The 20,412-nt window shown below is 42.5% G+C and overlaps 1 protein-coding gene across 2 annotated transcripts in view; it reads right to left on the reverse strand.

Moving 5' to 3' along the window:
* The window catches only part of ADK (adenosine kinase), a 199,760-nt gene that overhangs the window by 62,728 nt on the left and 116,620 nt on the right, over positions 1–20,412 (reverse strand). For both annotated transcript variants that reach the window (XM_081913767.1, XM_081913768.1), the window contains exon 7: positions 7,666–7,836. In XM_081913767.1, the coding sequence (XP_081769893.1) occupies positions 7,666–7,836 (171 nt within the window). The remainder of the gene's footprint in view (positions 1–7,665; positions 7,837–20,412) is intronic.

Genomic DNA, 20,412 nt, shown 5'->3' on the forward strand with positions numbered 1-20,412 from the left:
ATCAGGCCAAGTCTAGCATCCTGATCTCACAGTGGCTGAACGGTTTGCCTGTGGGAAACCAGCAAGCAGGATTTGAGCCCAAGGGCACCCTTCTGTCCTGTGCTTTCCAGCAACTGGCATTCAGAAGCATTGCTGCTTTCAGTTTTGGAGGCAGAACATAGCCACCTTCTTCCATTTGTGCCCTGCCCTTCATTCATAATGGAATCCAAGGAAGTGAGAATGTGGTTTCTAAGCAATCATCCATCCAGGCACTGACTAGACCTAGACCTGCTTAGCTTCAGCAAGTGGTGGCCTCCTGCGCCTTCAGACCATCTCCTGTGACCTGTCCTTTGCAAAGCCCCTACACATCAGGCGCTTTAGATTCATAGTACTGCTTTGATGAGGGACGTGGGTGGCGCTGTGGTGTAAACCACTGAGTCTCTTGGGCTTGCCGATCCAAAGGTTGGTGGTTTGAATCCTCGCGATGGAGTGAGCTCCCATTGCTCTGTTCCAGCTCCTGCCAACCTAGCAGTTCGAAAGCATGCCAGTGCAAGTAGATAAATAGGTACCACTGCGGCGGGAAGGTAAATGCCGTTTCCGTGTGCTCTGTTTTCCGTCACTGGGTTCCATTGTGCCAGAAGCGGTTCAGTCATGCTGGCCACATGACCCAGAAAGCTGTTTGTGAACAAATGCCGGCTCCCTCGGCCTCAGTGAGATGAGCACTACAACCCCATAGTCGCCTTTGACTGGACTTGACCGTCCAATGGTCCTCTACCTTTTTACTGCTTTGATGGCCAAAGGGATTGTCTTGCAACTTCTAAAGTCCTATATTCCTCCGTTGGCAAGTAATCTGCCACTTTTAAATATGTGTCTAGATGTTCTTCTTTACCCCTCTCCTCTGCTCAGTTTCCTTTTTTCTCTCTCCTTCTATATTCAACCTTTTATTCTTTCTCGTCTGCTGTTTGCTCTCACAGCCTATTGACTTAATTTTTTATGCCCATTTTCCTCCATTGGGTGAGCTAGGGAAGGGAAGGTGTAAGTGTGGGTCGTGTGGGCTTTCTCATCATTATGTGCTTGTGTCTATTATTATTTATCCAGACTACAGGTGGGTTGTGCACTCTCAGCCAGGGGGGAGAAGAGAGACAAGATGGGAGGATCTGAGACGAGATGCTCCTCAGAGTCTGCCTTCAGGTACAGGGCTGTTTGAAACCCCTATTACAAAACTTGGAGGAAATGAAAGCTCCCCATAAACGTTACAGATGATACAAAAGCTTGGACAATTTGACATTAAATAAAAGGGAATAATAGTCAAAATGGTATTAATAATCAGGATTACTAGAATGTAGCACAGTTACATTTTAGAAAGAGGAAAACGAGAAACTCATAAAAATGAGAAACAGCAATGCGTTTCTTTCGCCAGAAAGGCAAATGCCATTTTGGTTTCTATGACAGGCAGAGCAGTTTGCAACACCTTTCATATGGTATCAAGTCCAGTTTTGGCCACTACTATTTGAGGAGGATACAAAACACAGAAAGACTGCACAGATCAACCAACATGGAAATGGATTCGGAATGGCATATCGGAGGAACAGGCTGGGGTCCTGAGTATTGATATACTGAAAATAATAAAACTAAGAGGCTCGTTAAAATATACCGTAATAATAATAATAATAATAATAATAATAAATTTTATTATATCCCGCCCTCCCCAGCTGAAGCCGGGCTCAGGGCGGCTAACAACACTAAAATAGTGCAACATTCTAAAAACATTATAAAAATTAATTAAAATCAAAATTGATGGCAAACATAAACTAAAGTTCTGTAAAGATTGCCAAAGGAGGGAGTCAGGCTGCGCCCTGACCAAAGGCCTGGTGGAACAGCTCTGTCTTGCAGGCCCTGCGGAAAGATGTCAAGTCCTGCAGGGCCCTAGTCTGTTGTGACAGAGCATTCCACCAGATTGAAGCCGCAGCCGAAAAAGCCCTGTCTCTAGTTGATCTAAATGGCAATTCTAATGGTGAATGGGTATATTTCTTTTTCTTTTGGAAACCTATAACAACAAAAGTCAGGTGAGCCCCATTTTTTTTACTCCAGTTGAAAAAGGCTTTGCCTCAATACAATTACCACTGAGGTGGCAAACTTGTGTGCTTCTTTGTGCAGTTTTAGCAATTGTGTCAATTTTCCAGAAGCGCCACCTCAAAGACACTGTAAACTTTTAACAGCCAAATATTATTCTTACTTCCGAAAAATGCTAGTGCACAGCAGAATATTCTCGCAATATGACACTTCATGGAGCTTAACATTTTTATTTTAACATTCCTTATCTAAGAAGCACCTAAGAAGGATCAACATGCTTCTCCTTTAACAGAGAGCAGCCATTGGAAAGCATCTTTATTATTAAGAAGAAAAGCTTGCTCTATACCACCGCTCACCTCTCTCCAGTACATTTTTCATGGTGGAAACATCAGTTTTTAAGAAAGGTGGCATAATTTCTAAATTAATAGAACAGCTCAAAAGGTGTGTGGTTGAAAGCAGCATTAAAGTATCTTAAATACCTGAGCTGCAGCTTCTCCTTTCACCTACAGCATACTAGGTATATGCTAGAATACCTATTGCACCTGAATTTATACTGGAGCAATCGAGGAAACAATGCTAAATAGAAAGATTAATTGAAACAGGTGAGTCACAAAGAAATGTGCTGTTATATTTAGGATGATTAATTCCAAAGTGATTCAGATCGTTTCCAGTAACAGGGCTTTTATCAATGGCGGCTGTAAGGCGAAGCTATGATTTTTAAGTATTTCATCTTTGTAAAGCTGCTGCAGCTAGCAGAAAGGAGGGGCGCAGAAAGAAGAGATTTGCTCCGTAGCTGAAATAGCCCAGGGCTGCTTCAGAATCCTTCCCACAGCACATCTTTACAGCATGCCATTGACATTACGAACCTCCCCAGTACTGTAGAGTAGCTCATTTTCCAGCCAGAGACAATTTATCAGATACTTAGACTGTGTGGAAGAAGAAGATCCCTGTTAATTTAGCAGGAATGATAATGATGCCACAGCCTTTTGATAATTGAAAATTCAGTATCTTCCACAGAAAACAATGGATAAAATGATGTAAAGGATCCAAACTAGGTTAAAAAATAATAATCAAACCTCTAATGAAAGCAGCCTTCTTTGGGTGCTGTCCACTCTTCTCTATATTACAGGTCACTGCATCAAGTTACTATTTGCTTATGGTGCATTGAAAAGCAAACTAGACATCAGAATCAACGAGCTTGTCTTAAATGTCAGTATCGGGTTTTTTTTAATTTATTTTATAACCTGCACTTCCCAAGGAGCCCAGGTTAGAGTAATTAGCTTAGAAGATGACTTCTTACACACATATTTCTATTATTAATTAGAATATGGAATTGGCTGCCAAAGCTTACAAAATGTCTTTAATGAATACAGTATTGGCATTATAAGGGACTCTGACAGAGGGGAGAAAAAAATGCCTATTATTATTATTATTAACACTTTTACTACTATAAAATTATGAAAATGTACTTAGTAGAAATAAGAAAATGTTGTCCTCAGTGGAGCTCATGCAAATAAATATACATGAACAACTAAGCATCTAGATGAATAATGTGTTTGACACACTAATATTTGGCAAGCCTAATATTTCCAAACATTGCTTTTTGTAAGATTCCCCGCCCCATTTTAATATGAGGACTCTGGGCGTGTTATCTGAAAACTGTTTCACGACTACATAAATTATTTGCGAGAGGAAATTGTTTCATTGACAGCTTGATCTTTGACTTTTATGTGTGGGTAGGGCTTTGCAGCTGGATTCTGGCATAATGTCAAAATGGCATTAATGAGCAATGCTTTGAGTATGTATTCTTGCAACTGTGCCAGGTTTTCATTATTTTAATTTGGGGAGCCTGAAAAAAACAACCTACTGCCTATGGAAGGTGCGTGTTCAAAACCAGGCTGTCTTGGAAACACCAAGACACTTATTTATTTAAAACATTTCTACCCCACCTTTCATCCAATGGATTCAAGGGCAGTGCTTCTAAGACATAAAAACAATTCAAATATACAAATACAATAACCAATAACATCTTTCATAGAGACTGAGAAGTGGCAGAAGATTTTGGAAACTAAAAGCTGATGGAGACAATATAACCCTTTAAAAGGTCAGAGGAAATAAACATGTTTCAACCTGGTGCCAAAAACGTACCGTATTTTTTCACTCTATAAGACGCTCCAGACCCTAAGACGCACCTAGTTTTTGGAGGAGGAAAACAAGAAAAAAATATTCTGAATCCCAAAAGCCAGAACAGCAAGAGGGATCATTGCGCAGCGAAAGCAGCAATCCCTCTCACTGTTCTGGCTTCTGGGATAGCTCAGCAGCCTGCATTCGCTCCATAAGATGCGCACACATTTCCCCTTACTTTTTAGGAGGGAAAAAGTAAGTCTTATAGAGCAAAAAATACAGTACTTTCTGCAACAATTGGACCTCTTTGGGGAGAGCAGTCCACAGGGAGCAATGACAGAAAAGGTCCCCAGTGCATAGCTAACTCAACTCCACAATAGAAACCAATGGATTTAGTCACCCTCCTCCAGCCTTACTGGTCTTCTTTGGTACAGAATGGGGACAGGAACCAGCCCCAAACCAACAGTGTGAGGCAGAACAAGCAAGAGTTCTTACCTCCCGTAGCCACAAGAAATAAGAGTGCCTTACAAACCAAAACCAATACAACCTGCACTTTGACCTCATGGCAAATAACCACAGATAGAATTATCCATCACGGCTTTATCCTTTCAAAAGAAACATCCAAGCTGGCTGCCTTCACAAAGTTCATGTCCAACAACCCCCTTGTTGTCAGGCAGTAGTTTTGCCTTTAATAAACTGAGCTGAAAAGGCTGGCAGAAATACAAGCCAGACTGTGCCATTGTGGGCTTTTCTGTTTCTGTCGAGCCAGGGAGGTTTCATCATGCAGCCCTCAAGCCCCTTTTTTGGCAGTTCTTGGCAACATTTGACATCCCCACTCCACCCCGCAGCCCTCATGCTGCCTTGCCAAAGCCAGGTAAGGAGGCGCTGGATTTGGGGAAGTAGGCATGAGGGCTTTGACAGGTCCTGGAGTCCTCTTGCCTCCTTTCCAAAGCCTAGTTACCACTTTCCCAGCTTTGGCAGTCCCTGGCAACTTTCCTACCCGTACTCAACAAAGCAGTGTGCGGCCTTCATGGTCGGTGTCAAAGTACTCTTGCGGCCCACTTGGTATGAAAAGTTGGGCCGCCCTGGTTTAGACATACTACAACTCCTTGGCTACCATGAGTTGGACACCCACGACTTCTACCATGTTCGCAACAATCCACTTTCTGATACTCATACTCCTTCCTGCTTACAAAGGCAGTAGCATTTTGCTCATCAAGCACACGGCGTTTGGACATAATATTTAAAGTTTATGTCCTCTGACAACTTAAATAGCTCTGATTAGTACTGAAAGTTAGCTTGGGTTGCAAAATGTCTATTGGAGGTGAGTAGATTTGCAGATGAATTAAGCAGCAACTTGTGACAAAGCTGTTACCATCAGGAGATAATTGACCTTATTTGACTGTTAAGCATCCTGAGGCAAAGTTGAGTGTGCTTAAATCCTGGCAGGTTAATTATCTAGTGATTACAGTAGGCTTGGAAGGTATTATGCCTAAGAACCATTTGCAAAACGACACTATCAGAAAACTAAATTTAATAATAATTAAAAGAAATGACAATAATCAAGGTCGCCAGTCATGTATTGCTGCATAATGAGCACTGAATAGCCATAATTGGATAGCAGCAATAATTACTTTTATACCAAATAGCCCACGTTTAAATTTATTATGTGAAGCCTAGTTAATAAATATCAATGAGCTAAAATTGCAAAGAAGTGATCAAGGCATCAGTTCAAATGTTCTAACTGATCTACTCCACTGAGCTGTTGAAGTGGGTTTAAAAGCACCCGTGCAGCTCAGAAAATATGGACATTTATATCTGAATAAATCATCAATGTAATTCATATACAGTTGGGTATTCAAAATTAAAATGCGGTATTTAAAACTAGTTTGTTCATTGCTTTCAGGTTATAAATGACGACAGATTTTCAGTTTGCTGCTTTGAACTGTAATTTCTCTGCATCTCAAACCTTAGCCAGCATCTTATTTTTTCTCTCTAAAGGGGCATTCTGTGAGTTAGGCACAGCTAATCGTTCCCACTGTGCTTCTCCCTTCCCCAATCCAGGAGCAACAAACTATGAGCCCTGGCTTAGCGTAACATGCAAACCATTGTTTAAGGTTTGCTTCTCCCAAACAAGCAACGATTGCTAAGTCAAAAACAAACCTTGGGCTAATATCATGGTTTGTTTAGAGGAAAATAAAACGTGTGCAGATTTGCATGTCACGTTAAGCCAAGGCTCGTGGTTTGTTGCTCCTCATGTTAGTGAAAAAGGAGTGATTCAGCAGTGTGCACTAGGACACTAATTAACAGTGACTCTGATATGCGCAAGTGGCCAGTAAAAATATTATGTGCAATCCACAGAATCAAAACTACACTGCAGAAGAACACTGAAGGAAGGGTAAGCAGGTAACAGATCTGCACTGGGTGATCACACAGGTACTGCGGTGGCGGCCCAAAGGGCCACAATAAATGTGATAATGTGCACCCCTGGAAATCCTTGAGTGAGCTTCTAATAGAGAAGTTATGGTGACCTGTTGCTTTATGAAAGTGATGATTTTGCAAGTTGCCGCCCCCCCTCCATTGGGGCAGAAATACAGCTAATATGTGAATCACAAAGATACAGCTCAAAGCTGGAACATAAGTTGCTACATGGTGCAAATGGCTACACGTAACACAGGCTCCCAACATGCATACTAACACAATGTAACAGAACACGGTGGGAATCAAAACTTAAAGAAAGAATCCCCCCCCCCTCCAAAGAGCAAAGAAGCCAAGACAGCCAGTGGGATCCATCCCGCTGACTGTCTTGGCTTCCTCTTTAGCCATGCACAACCTCTCCAGCCGGGAGAAGCTGTGCGCGGCTTTGGCAGAAGCCAAGACAGCGAGTGGGGTGGATCCCGCTTGCTGTCCTGGCTTCATTTTTAGCCGCGGGGCTGGGGCGGGGGAAGCCCAAGCTTCCCCCGACCCCAGCCCCCAGAACAGGTCCGGGAGCAGTGGCAAGAGTAATAAAAAGAAATTGTTATTTAGGCAAATTGAATTTAATTCTAAATTATATTCCGGAAACGTGGGAGATTACAAGGGGTCAAAAAAAAAATGGATGTACCGTGCCATTTTAGAAGCAAAAAAACTTGTTTTGATGAATTGGAAGAGCCGCAAAAAGATTCCATTGAGCACATGGATTGCTAATATGGACAGACTAGCCACATACGAACGAATTGCATGTCGACGCAAATTAAGAATGGATAAATATGAAGAAATCTGGAAGGAATATTTAAGCGATAAGGCGGACAGTGGTGGGAAGTAGGGGGAGGAGAGGTGGGGAAATATTGTTAAAAAGGTGCAGTCATAGGTATATCAGTATCCAAATTCGAATTGTTAAATTGTGTTAGTAGTGTTATTATGGTTTTTGTTGTGTCTTCTGTGGTTGTTGTTTGTATTGAAAAAATGATTAAATATTATTATTTTTTTAAAAAGGCCAACAACACTCACCGTCTCATTCCCAAACAGGACGTCAACGTAAGGTAGAACTTTCATCATGGGCTCCTTGTAGAACTGGCTAATAAATGGTGCAGAAAGGTTCAGAGTGAAGATCTTGTTGTTTGCAGAAGCCTGAGATGCCACTTTCAGTATAGATTCCGGCGAGACCGTCAAAAAGAAACCCTGCAAGCAAATGCAGAATAAATTGCTATTCAAATATTTTTTTAAAAAAATTAGTATTTCTGTTGTGGAGGTGGAAAGAAGCACACCCAGAAATAAGATGCCACAGTACCACCAAATTCCCATTTCCTGGAGCCGGTCCACGAGGATACCATGGTCAACTGTTTCAATAGTCAACAAAAGATCAAGAACTAGAAGGGAGGTCACTTTCGCCCTGTCCCCATTCCCTGCAAAGGTCAACCAAGGCTGATTACGGAACAAATTACAGAACAATATGCCTAAAGAAGCCAGAAGTTTTGATCCTGCCTTGGTCACATCTGGTGAGTTGGGCTTGTGTTCTCTTTAAGCAAAAACCATGTTGTTTTATTTTTAATGGGGGGGGATACTGTTTTTATTGATGGGATGTGGGTGGCACTGTGGGTTAAACCACAGAGCCTAGGACTTGCTGATCAGAAGGTCGGCGGTTCGAATCCCCACGACGGGGTGAGCTCCCGTTGCTCGGTCCCTGCTCCTGCCAACCTAGCAGTTCAAAAGCATGTCAAAGTGCAAGTAGATAAATAGGTACCGCTCCAGAGGGAAGGTAAACAGCGTTTCCGTGTGTTGCTCTGGTTCGCCAGAAGCGGCTTAGTCATGCTGGCCACATGACCCGGAAGCTGTACAATAAAGCGAGATGAGCACCGCAACCCCAGAGTCGGTCATGACTGGACCTAATGGTCAGGGGTCTCTTTACCTTTACCTTACTGTTTTTATTATTCATTTCTTACTTTTCACTTCCTGAAAAGGCAGCATAAACAAAGAAATAAAACACTTTACTTTTTCTGATAACAAAATAAAGGGGAAACCATTTCCAGAACTTAACGTCCAACACAAAACTCAAGTTGAAAAGCGAAGGCACAATCCTGCGCATGCCGCCTCAGCCATAATTCCCACTGAGTGCAGTGAGACTTATACCCAAGGAAGCATGTACAGGATTGCAATCTTTAAGGGGGGGGGCTTGTTTTGCCCAAGAAGCAGAGTAAAAATACCTAGAAAAATCCCAAAAGGTTTCTGGATCACAAGAGGTATCACATAGGAGTTAAATTTTTGTCTGCTTGATTTGTGCATGCAGCTTCTGCCTAAGTTGCTTCAAGCCTTTCTTATATAAAATAATTACAAGCTGCTGTGAATTATTTACAGCATGGTCACATTTCACATGTAATACCTGGTAAGTTATGTTGGCACTTGCAAGCTTGTGTGTTGAATTTGGATGTTCGTATAATTACGACCACCTCTGATGACTGTATAATTATGGACAACATTTACATAATGCATGCAAGCAACATTTTAAAAGCGGAGTGCCTCACCCCTCTTTTAAAAGAAAAATGGCACAGCCTGAGTTGGCTTAATTTATTATAAACTACTGATTATGGAGCATAAATCTATGGAAGCTTGTACTATATTGCAGAGAGAGTGAATTGTGAAAGAGTTGTTGCATTAAGAAAACACAAAACATAAGAAGCTATCAGGCAACCTCAGCACATATAATCCTGAAACGTGCGATGATTAAGGCTGAGTGTGCCAAATACTGCTCTTTCAAAATGTGCTACTAAACGTATACGGTAATTAGCCAGCTTTCCAGGCCCACAAGGTGCTACAACACCTTTGAGCCACAAGGTTGCAACTGTGATAGGAAATAAATGAGAACAAAGTGATGCCTTAAATAATTTAGATGAACACACAAGTAACCGGTCTTTTATTTTTTAAACTAATTTTAGAAATTTGGGTAATGCAACCAAAAATATATTTTAGATTCCAACAGGAAGTAAGGTAAAGGTAAAGGGACCCCTGACCGTTAGGACAACTCTGGGGTTGTGGCACTCATCTTGCTTTACTGGCTGAGGGAGCCAGCGTACAGCTTCAGGGTCATGTGGCCAGCATGACTAAGCCGCTTCTGGAGAACCGGAGCAGCGCACGGAAACGCCATTAACATTCCCACTGGAGTGGTACCTATTTATCTACTTGCACTTTGACATGCTTTTGAACTGCTAGGTTGGCAGGAGCAGGGACCGAGCAACGGGAGCTCACCCCGTCACAGGGATTCGAACCGCCGACCTTCCGTGTCTCTGTAAATAGCAAGAAGAATGACTTTAAAAAGTGGAAATCTTTCCCAAATGGGAACAAAATGGGAATAACTGTATACAAATACAGTTTGTATTACTTTAATCATAACAAAGCCGCATTCTGTCATCGCCAATTCAGACCTCACCACTGGAAAACCTGGAAAATATTTATTCATTATTGCCACCTTCAGAATTTTCTCCTCAATGGGATGGAATAATTCAGCAAAACAATTTTGGAAGTTTTTGGTCTACAATAGGTTCTCAGGAACCGCCCCGCTCCTGCTGAAAAACTAAAGAATCCCAAATTATGGCACAATCTAACTAGAGGATCTTAAATTATGATACAACCTATTTCCAAAACCTTCCAGTTTTGCAGCTGCATTCTAACCACATGGCTGATGCAACAATGGCAGAAGTGTGACATACTGGATAGATGAGCATTTAGTTTTGAAGAGAGTTGATATTGTTACCACTTAATTTCTCTCATTAGGTTCGGTAAATCATTGCTAGTGGCAAAAGCAGAAATCATGGCTGAGTTATCACAAGGCCCCTTTTACCATCTTAGTTTTCTTGGTGTCATCAGAATTGATTGCATCTCTGGATGTACTCAGTGATGTTTTTTTAAAAGCTCTTTGGCTGAGGTTGGGAGCACTTCTATTTTTCTCTACCCAATTTTTGTTAACCTTTAGAACAGTGTTTCCCAAAGTGGGCAATATTGCCGCGGGGGGGGGGGGGGCGCTGGAAGGATCCAGGGGTGCAATTGGGGGGCGTTGAATAAAAAATTTGAAAAACTGTACACGTTTCATCTGTTGTGCAATGATGCTTACCGATGTAACATAGTTGTATTTATTTATTTCCAAACAAACACACAAAATGCAAGGGTTATAACAAATGCATAAAAAAACACAAATTTGTCACTGCATCTTTCTGTTTGTTCACTTAAAGAATATAGATTTCCATGGGATATGGGGGACTGAGCATTTTTGTTTCTGAAAAGGGGGTGGTAGGCCAAATAAGTTTGGGAACCTCTGCTTTAGAAGCTAAATGAACTTTGAGAAAAGTAAAATACAATGACTTGGCGGAGATAGCCTGGGACACAAGCATCCACAGCCATGCTTAAACATTGCTTCCTCCTCCTGTGGATTTAAACACACTGTGCTTAAAAGAACCACTTTCAAGTGTCCCATTACCAAAAATGAAACACCACTTAGTACCCTTAGAGGTTAAAGTTAACGAAGCTCAGGGTCACATCAGAAATTTATCATGAACCTCGCTTCCAAACATCAAAGTCACTGGCAACCAGGGTGGGGGACTCTGAGTGGTGCTCTAATAGGAAATTCCCTTGAACGGCAATGTAGACGCAGCCAGGATTCTTCATGTTTATTACATTTTAAACCCAGATTTTATCTAGTACTTTCAGCAAAAAGAAATTGCTGGTTGATTCTTTGATTTTCACTGATTTGATCCAGAATGCAGTTGTTTTAAATTGGACCGAGTACGGATGGCACGAAAGCAAAAATTTCTCTGAGTAATGATTTTGGCTTGCTGCAGTTTGCATTGTTTATTTTAATGGAAGCATGGCTTCATAAGTGGAAAATGACGAAGGTTTTAGCTATTGTTTTATTTCAAGCAGGCAGTGTTCCCATTTCTGATGAAAGCTGAATTTCAAACACTTTTCTGTACTAAAGTAAAAAGCTGAACTGTCAGTATGTGTGCTTATATTGACCCTGACATTTTCTTTTAAATAAGTGCCAACATGTCAAAAAGAGAGGGCTGCTTTAAGGCTGGAACAGTTTCATTAATGCTAAAGCAAACTCTTAATTGTTGCCACATTGCTATTTATCATTACAACAGCTGCGCTGCAAGTTCTTGAGATATAGCAGCGAACATTAAGAGCATCAAACTTTTATCTTATACATCCCTAAGATGATGCTTTAGAGATGCACATCCATTTCTAATTAAATTCTATGGCCACAGCCCAGGCAATGGCTTCAACATACACTCAATGGGAAAAGTTCCTCCCTTCTTTGTCAACAGCAACTCTCCAAGCAATATCATACACCACTTTTGAAATTATTTGGGAGCTCGCTAAGTTTTCTGTCCAAAGCGCTATTGGCATATGGAAACCCAGGGATGCTTCCACAGCTACCTGTCCTTCTCCTTAGGCTGCCATGGAAAGTTTGCATTAATATAACCCAAGATGTCCGGGACGTTAGCCCACAGAGAATTCATGGTACAATGCATTCCGTATTTCAAACTATCCCTGGGTAAGTTGTACAATGCACTGAACCGCTTCTGCAATCCTAACAGCCTAAGAAGAGCCTGCTGTTGGAAATTCCCAGGTGTCAAAAAAAAGCCTATTTATGTATGCCACCACTGCGGCCCATGTTTTGTTAGCCCCCAAATGGAAAACGAGCGAGGTCCCAACTAAAGAAGAACGGCAACTTAAACTGATGGAATATGTGCAGCTTGCGGACCTAACTTATAGAATAAGAGAACAAGAAGAACATATGTTTAAAGACTGGAAAAAGTTTATTGAATATATGGGGGGGAACTGTGTACACTTGAAAACGTTGGCAACGTTAAGATAAATTCAACAATGTAAACAAGTTTTGATGGATATATTAATGGAATACTGAATGGTTTAGTTTATGTAAAATATGCAGGGATATATGATATGCAAATTGAACCATGGAACGAGAAGACATTTTAAGGTGGTTTAATGAATATTTTACATTGTAAAATAGAAAATTTAATAAAAATTACCGTATTTTTCACTCTATAGGATGCACCAGACGATAAAACACACCTAGTTTGTTGTTGTTGTTTTTTTTTGGGGGGGGGAGGAAACAAGAAAAAAAAAATCTGAATCCCAGAAGCCAGAACAGCAAGAGGGATCTGGCTTCTGGGATAGCCTCTTGCTGTTCTGGCTTCTGGGATAGCTGCTGAAGCCTCTCCTGGGCAGCGTGATGAAGGCTCCCCTGCCTGGATGAGGCTGCGCGTGGGTAAGCTGCCCTCTGTACCTTCCCCCATCTCCCTCAAGAACCGCACGCTGTTTAAATGAAGCGCGGTTCTTGGGGGCTTTTCTGGGAGGTGGGTGATGGGACAGAGCCGCGTGCTCTGTCCCTTCCCCCCACTTCCCGCAAGAGTCGTGCGAAGCCTTCGTCCTGCTGCCCTACGGAGGCTTCGCGGGGGCTATCCAAAAGCCAGAATAGCTAGAGGGAGCACTGCGCAGCGCTCCCTCTAGCTGTTCTAGCTTCGTGCGAAGCCTCCGCAGGACACGGGGAGCCTTCATCCCCGTGTCCTGCGGAGGCTTCTGGGACAGCCCATGAAGCCTCCGGAGGGCAGCGGGATGAAGGCACCTTGCTGTCCTGTGGAGGCTTTGCGCACCTAAGCCCCAAGCTAGAACAGCGAGACGGAGCGCTCCCTCTCCCTGTTCTGGCTTAGCCGCGCAGCCTGCATTCGCTCCATAAGATGCACACACATTTTCCCTTACTTTTTAGGAGGGGAAAAGTGTGTCTTGTAGAGCGAAAAATACGGTATAAACAAAGAAGAAGAAGAAGAGACTGCATCAGGCCAGTAGCCCACCAAGATCCTGTTCCCACAGTGGTCTACCATATCCCTATGGGAAGCAGGGAAGCAGGTTCCTTCCCCTCCTGCAGTTTCCACCCAGCTGGCTTACAGAAGAATACTGTCTTCAACACTGCTGTTACAACTTGACCCTCTTTGTGAACATCGCCTTTCATTATATCCTGCCTTCTTCGTAGCAGCTCAGGGAAGTGAATACACAAGCAATTTCCTTTTAAAATAAAAATAAAAATCAGAACAACCCTGTAAGGTAGGTTGACCTGAGAAACAGTAAATGTCATTAGCTGGCATCTGAACCTGTGTTTAACAGGCTGGGACAAGATTTAGCAGGTTGGGAACATTATATGTCAAAAAGGGCCCACTCTCTCTCTCTCAGTTTATTTTAGTTGCTAGGTTACCGGCTGAAAAAGGAATTGTTCCTAACAGATTTGCAAGAGGCTAATTTGGATTTTCATCATCCCCAGCTTGCTCTTATTACTGGTTAATCCAGCCTTGAAAGCACATAATTATTGCTATCGGTGCAAGTATTATCTTACAGTAAAGAAGCACAGGCTAAAAATATTCCCGCCGTGTGAAATCAGACTTTGTTGCCCTGAAGATGTCCAGAGGAACACTACACAACCCTTCACCATATTTACAAGAAGCTCCACACAGCCTATAGGAGTCCTGAGAACACTGCTTTCTGAATATACTTTGGCCTACCTCTCACTGAGATGGCAAACACATACTGTACTACATAAGATTGTAGGTGAGGACTAGCATAGTTGAAAGCTTCTGCCTACACAATAAAACTAGAGACGAGGGGATGTATTTCCATGCTAGTTTCTCTATACAGTGGTACCTCGGGATGCGAACGGGATCCGTTCCGGAGCCCCGTTCGCATCCCGAAGCGAATGTAACCCGTGTCCACGCGTCTGCGTGTGTCACGTTTTGGCGCTTCTGCGCATGACGTCATTTTGACGGTCTGTGCATGTGCACGTGGCGAAACCCGGAAGTAACGCACTCCGTTACTTCTGGGTCACCGCGGAGCGCAACCCGAATTTGCCTAACCCGAAGCGTATTCATCCTGAGGTATGACTGTACACAGGAATATCTAGTATTTTTCACGGAGCGGCATTAAATCACATGAACGCTTGCCTGCAGTCTGAACTGAAGTGTTATGATCCCAATACTGGATTGTTGAACCAATTATCTATGTGATTCCACCCCCTCCAATATCTGCCTAAGTCCAAACCTGTTAAGGAAATGCTTGATAATGGTACTGTATCGGAACACCACACCAAATTTATTATTTTTTATTATTAGATTTATATCCTACCCTTCGTCAAAAGATCTCAGGATCAAAAGATGCCAGCATGGCAAGGCAGACAAAAAAATTGAGACCCACCAAAGCAGTCAGTTCTCCTAGTAAAAAAAAAAAAAAAAAGAAATCCTTTGCAGTCCCTTCCAATAATGCCCAGCCTTCGCCGAGAGCAATTCCTGCACAATACAACCAGACATTTATTGGGGCTGGTGGTGGGTGGGGAAATGCAGGGACTGTGGATTTTCCTTTGAACAGCCCAAGAAGAGACTACAGGAATGCAGTTCTCATTCACACCCACTCCTCCTTATTCCCATCCGAACAACACAGAAGGATGCTTCTGATTTCCCTCTTTTGATAAGACTCCTTTTCTCATGATGCGATCTTTATTATAGCGAGATAATATGCTCTCTCTTTGGGGCTCTTGAAATTTATTCTGAAGAGGGTGACAATGGTTTTGACTAATATTTTTCCATGTTTTGTGCTGCTGTTACAGCATGAAAGCGATCAGCGTTTGAGATAACATGTGTAATTATCTCTGTGCACACACTATCAAGATTACTCTTTAGGAAATAATGAATGATTACTTGAAGATTGCAACTGGCGTGTGCAACGGAAACAGAGTTAAATATACTTTACACTAAGCAGAAATTCACTGAAAGCAGCTCAGAAAGCCAAAAAGTTACAAGAAAGTGATTAAAGGGGGTTAATTTTAAAAAGTGACCTTGCCCCCCCCCAATTTCTTATAGCAATTGCTTTAAAAAAAAAAAGCAATGATTTGGTTTTAGTGTTTCAGTAGGCTGGCATATTGGACAGGAGTCACTTCTGAGATTCTGAAGCTGAATTGGACAGGTATGGGAAAGAGGGATCAGATAGAATCATAGAACTGGAAGGGACTTTGAGGATCATCGGGTCCGACCCCCTGCAATGCAAGAATATGCAGCTGTCCCATATGGGGATTGGAGGGCTGATTCCTCTCCCAGTCCTCCTTTAAGCTGAGCAGCTGGGGTGACTCTGGTTATAATGCCAACATGTCAGGAAGTCTGACAAGTGCTGCTGCACAATGTCAGGTCAAAGCGTGGGGGGAAACAGGCATAGTCCAAGACTGGGTCCTAGATCTGACCTGGGTGGATGAGCTGGGAAGAGTTGCTTTAACCCAGCTTTATCCAGCTGGGCTTTTGATGTAGCACCACCACAGACTTGATGATCAAGCAGGTAGTGCTGCCTTGGGGTTTATAGTGATTCCAACTTGAGGTCTTGGTCATGTTCTGGCTTTCAGTGTCTGCATCTAGAGGCAGATTTGGGTCAACCCCATTACCAAATAGTCACCCTGGTTGAGTTGGGGGACAGGCGATGTTGAGAACTTCAGAAGGCTTGTGCTAGAGGTCTACAACCACCATCCTGCAAAGGTATGGCATTTATAATAAACACACAGTCTCTAAATAATGGCTGTAGAAGCATTTACTATAAATTGCAATCAGATAATAACTACAATGATAGATTCCTTAAATATTAGATTGCTGAATTCTTAATTTTCATGATGCAACAATTACCATTTCATAAGTTGTAATGCTTGGATTATAATGGGTGGGGAGGTAGGAAGTCCCTCCAATGTTAGCCAAATCATGCCCCCCCAACTTCTGAAAACACAAGGCTAAGGTGTTTCTGCCCCAAAGAGGCTAGGGAGCTAATTTGAGAATGAATCAGAAAATCAAACCATGGTTTCGTCCAGGCTTGTTCTTACTAACCATAGTTTAAACGACCTATAATTCCCTGTGTCTGGACATCATGTTTAAAACTGGAAACAGATGTTTCTGAGCTCCTCCTCAGTCACACAAGAGAGAAAAATAAGGGAGAAGGGATCCTAAAGCTTGTTGCAGCTCATTCATGTAGCAGGAAATGATGGTTTCCTGTTATGTCTGAAACCAAACCTCATGCTTTGCCAGATTTCTGCAGATTAAGGAATCACTACTGCAAATGCATATTGGAATCAAAGCGTGAAAATGGAAACACTTGAGATCTCATACCACATACTTCAAAATGTCTGAATTATGAATGGATTTGATATTAAGGCTTTTAAAATTATGTAGCTATTATTAAACTGTTTTGAATTATCTTCTATACAGATATACTACAGATAACACAATAGATGCATTTATATTTTTGTTTGGTGTTTTCTCATGCTCTGTTGTGTCCCCTTTGAGTTTAACGAATACTGAGAAGAAATACACGAAATAAAGTGACCATGACTGTGAACAGATCTTTATCTTACAAAGAGGGCAAACAGGAATGTTTTCCTATTACTCTTGTAAGGTAGTAATGATGGAGACAGAAGCACCTTGCTAGGGACAGCATTCTATACAGAACCACCAGTGAAAAGGCCCTGCCATGCATCAGTGCCAACCGAGCAGCCCCCAGCAGCAGCAGCAGCAGCAGCAGCAGCAGCACCAACTAGGTCTCATCTGCTGATCATAGGATTCGAGACAGCTGATATTGGGAAAAGCACTCTTTTAGGTACTTGGGTCCCAAGCCGTTGGAGGGCTTAGTACTAACACCTTGTATTGAGCTTGGTAGCTCACTGTCTGTCAGTGCCGAGCTTTAAGTCCAGTGACACCTGCTCCTGTCAGGCTGCCCCGCTTACCAAGCCAGCAGCTGCATTCTGCACTGACTGTAGCCTCAAGACTGACTTCAAGGGCAGCCCCACATAAAATGCATTACAGTAGTCCACATGAGAGCTATCAGAGCATGGACAACTAAAACCAGACTATGCTAGTCCAGAAACATCTGTGGCTGATGAATCAGCTAATCAGAATTATGCCTAAACTGGGCATTAGGAATCCAAGCCACAGAAGCCACTTGATACTCAAGTGATAAGTGGGAATCCAGGAGTACCCCCATACTACTAACATCGTCCTACTCCCTCCCAGAACAAGTCATACACCTAACTGCTGGATATGGGAACCACCCACTCACAACACCCACTCCATCTTTCCATTTATTGGTCCCCGTCTTGTCCACCGCTGCATCTAGATACCTGTCTCAACACCTTCACAGCCTCTCTTGATTCCGATGGAATGGAAAGAGAGATCTGTGTGTCATCAGCATACTGAAGACACCATGCTCCAAATCCCTGGATGACAGCTTCCAATGGTTTCATGTAGATGTTAAATGACACAAGAGACTGAATAAACCCTTGTGGAACCCCACAGCCCCAAAGCCATGGAGCTGACCAACAGTCTCCTAGAAGAAGAAGAAGAAGAAGAAGAAGAAGAAGAAGAAGAAGAAGAAGAAGAAGAAGTAGTAGTAGTAGTTTGGATTTGATATCCCGCTTTATCACTACCCAAAGGAGTCTCAAAGTGGCTAACATTCTCCTTTCCCTTCCTCCCCCACAACAAACACTCTGTGAGGTAAGTGGGGCTGAGAGACTTCAAAGAAGTGTGACTAGCCCAAGGTCACCCAGCAGCTGCATGTGGAGGAGCAGAGACGCGAACCCGGTTCCCCAGATTACGAATCTACCGTTCTTAACCACTACACCACACTGGCTCCTAGAACTACTTTGCAGGTAGGAGCAGAACCATTGAAACACAGTACCTGCAATTCCCACCTTCATGAATCACTCCAGGAGAACATGATGGCTAAAAGGGTAAAAAAATGCAGAGAGGCAAGCAGAACCAAAAAGGTTGTATTCCCCCATCTCACTTCCCAAAATCAAACAGGGCTGCTGAGACTGTTTGGGCACCCAAAAATGGCCTGAAACCAGACTGGAATGGTTCTGGAAGCTGTGGTGTGGAATGTAAGAGACACTAAAGTGGCAGAGATTGCTAGGGACAGAATTTCCCTAGAAATTTTGCCACCCAAAACATACTCCTGCTGCAGCTTGGCAGATTCCATAATCTCCTACCTGTAATTCTACAGAAAGCAAAATGCAGTTGTTGTGCAGCAGTTAAACTGTTAGAATTGACGTGACTTTAAAACAAAGATTCTTCAGTAAATGCCACCCTCCCTCCAATCTCCACTAAAAGTGTCATATGTAATTATAAATTTTCACCAAAGATGTCAAATTCTTACGCTAATCTTCATGCAGTCTGACACTGCCATTCTTCAACCTTTACAGATGCGAACAGTTATCACTTTGTTTGTATGTCACCACAGACAACATAATCAACAGTTTTCATATCTTACTGTTCATACATTTTGTTACAGTGGATTTTGCGCATGCTGTCTACTTTTGTTCGAGTATGAAACTTGCTAATTCTTGAACAGGGAACAGTTATCTAGTCTACGTTAAACATTTTAATACAAGATAAAGCAAAAGACAAGTTCAAGTTGTTGTTGTTGTTTTTTTAAATCTCCATTATTAGATGCTCTGTCCTTATCAAATATCAATCCAAACCTATACAAATGCAACACAATAGGAGACTTTGTTTGGCGTTAGTGTCTTAATTTGAGGTAAAACTTCCATTTCCCTTTTCTTATACAGGTTAAGTACTTAATTCATTCCGGAGGTCTGTTCTTAACCTGAATCTGTTCTTAACCTGAAGCACCACTTTAGCTAATGGGGCCTCCCACTGCTGCCGCGCCACCAAAGCCCGATTTCTGTTCTTATCCTGAAGCAAAGTTCTTAACCTGAAGCACTATTTCTGGGTTAGCGGAGTGTGTAACCTGAAGCGTATGTAACCCGAGGTACCACTGTAGAAGGATAAGGAGTAAAGGCAAATTTTATGCCTGAACTCTTAATGGAGAAAGGAATTAAATTTTGAAAAAGCCTGATAAGGCAGCTATGATTTCCCCTTTTAACATCTTAGTAAGATTTAATCACTCTCTGGCCGAACTGCACTGAAATCAGTGAAAGTCAAATAATAATATAATAGCACTCTTGCAAAGTTCTTAATAACTGCATGTGGCTTGCACAGGAGAATTTCCTGGGACCCATTTTAACAGTTGGACTGGGACGTTCCCTATAGGGTCACGCGCATATCATGTGCTTTGAGGCTAGTTTGATCCCCATGGGAATTTCTATAGTGATGGTGGCCTTTGTCCATTGCCTGCAAGTGACGTCCCTAAACAAGACAATCCTCTTTCTACCAGTGCGTATCTTTTACTCTGGATGCAATCCCAATGCAAATTTCGTAGTGGTTTCTCACAGAGACCTGCTGAGGCTGAAGGAGCGCTACTCCTTTGACACCAACTTCACACAGATGACCAAGATGATAAGCTGAGCTACCAACCAACCTTCAGATGCTTTGAGCCAGCTCTGCACTTTAACGCCAAGGTCCTTGGGCAAAAAAAATGAGAGGCACAAATACAAGATGGGTGACACCTGGCTTGAGAGCAGTACATGTGAAAAGGATCTAGGAGTCTTGGTTGACCACAAACTTGACATGAGCCAACAGTGTGACGCGGCAGCTAAAAAAGCCAATGCAATTCTGGGCTGCATCAATAGGAGTATAGCATCTAGATCAAGGGAAGTAATAGTGCCACTGTATTCTGCTCTGGTGAGACCTCACCTGGAGTACTGTGTCCAGTTCTGGGCACCACAGTTCAAGAAGGACACTGACAAACTGGAACGTGTCCAGAGGAGGGCAACCAAAA

The sequence above is a fragment of the Podarcis melisellensis genome (genome assembly GCF_964234715.1).
Source record: "Podarcis melisellensis genome assembly, chromosome: 5".
Lineage (NCBI taxonomy): Eukaryota > Metazoa > Chordata > Lepidosauria > Squamata > Lacertidae > Podarcis > Podarcis melisellensis.